Raw genomic sequence first — 337 nt, 5'->3', positions numbered from 1 at the left:
TCCCCAGCGCCATGGCCGTCCCAGGTGAAGCGCGGACCGCAGGCCCCTGGGTTTGAGCGGGGAAGGAAGCGGGGAGGGGAGGTTGGGGTGCGCAGGGTGGGCAGTAGCGCCCGTGGGGCTGTAGGCGGAGGCTTTAAAATGCGCAGGTTCGTTTGGTTTACGTGGACAAGTTTACACTCCAAAAATAAACTCAGATGGAAAGTAAGAAAGAAAGAAACTGTCTACGCCGCCCCCGCCAGGCTTCAAGTGCATTGGATGGTCCCGGAGAAGCGGGGGGTGGGGGGGGGAGGGGCAGTCAGAGGCCTGGCTGACGGGTGGCCGAGAAGAGCCGGCCTTC

At 62.6% G+C, this 337-nt stretch overlaps 1 protein-coding gene across 1 annotated transcript in view; it reads left to right on the top strand.

Moving 5' to 3' along the window:
• Positions 1 to 6: 6 nt before the first annotated feature.
• The window catches only part of SREK1IP1 (SREK1-interacting protein 1), a 32,389-nt gene continuing 32,058 nt past the window's right edge, over positions 7 to 337 (top strand). Inside the window, exon 1 of the mRNA XM_005857932.2 lies at positions 7 to 24. Within this exon, the coding sequence (XP_005857994.1) occupies positions 12 to 24 (13 nt within the window). The 5' untranslated portion in view covers positions 7 to 11. The remainder of the gene's footprint in view (positions 25 to 337) is intronic.

This window comes from Myotis brandtii, unplaced genomic scaffold, assembly GCF_000412655.1.
Source record: "Myotis brandtii unplaced genomic scaffold, ASM41265v1 scaffold115, whole genome shotgun sequence".
In the NCBI taxonomy this organism is placed as follows: domain Eukaryota; kingdom Metazoa; phylum Chordata; class Mammalia; order Chiroptera; family Vespertilionidae; genus Myotis; species Myotis brandtii.
This window is presented reverse-complemented; position numbering and strand designations above follow the sequence as displayed.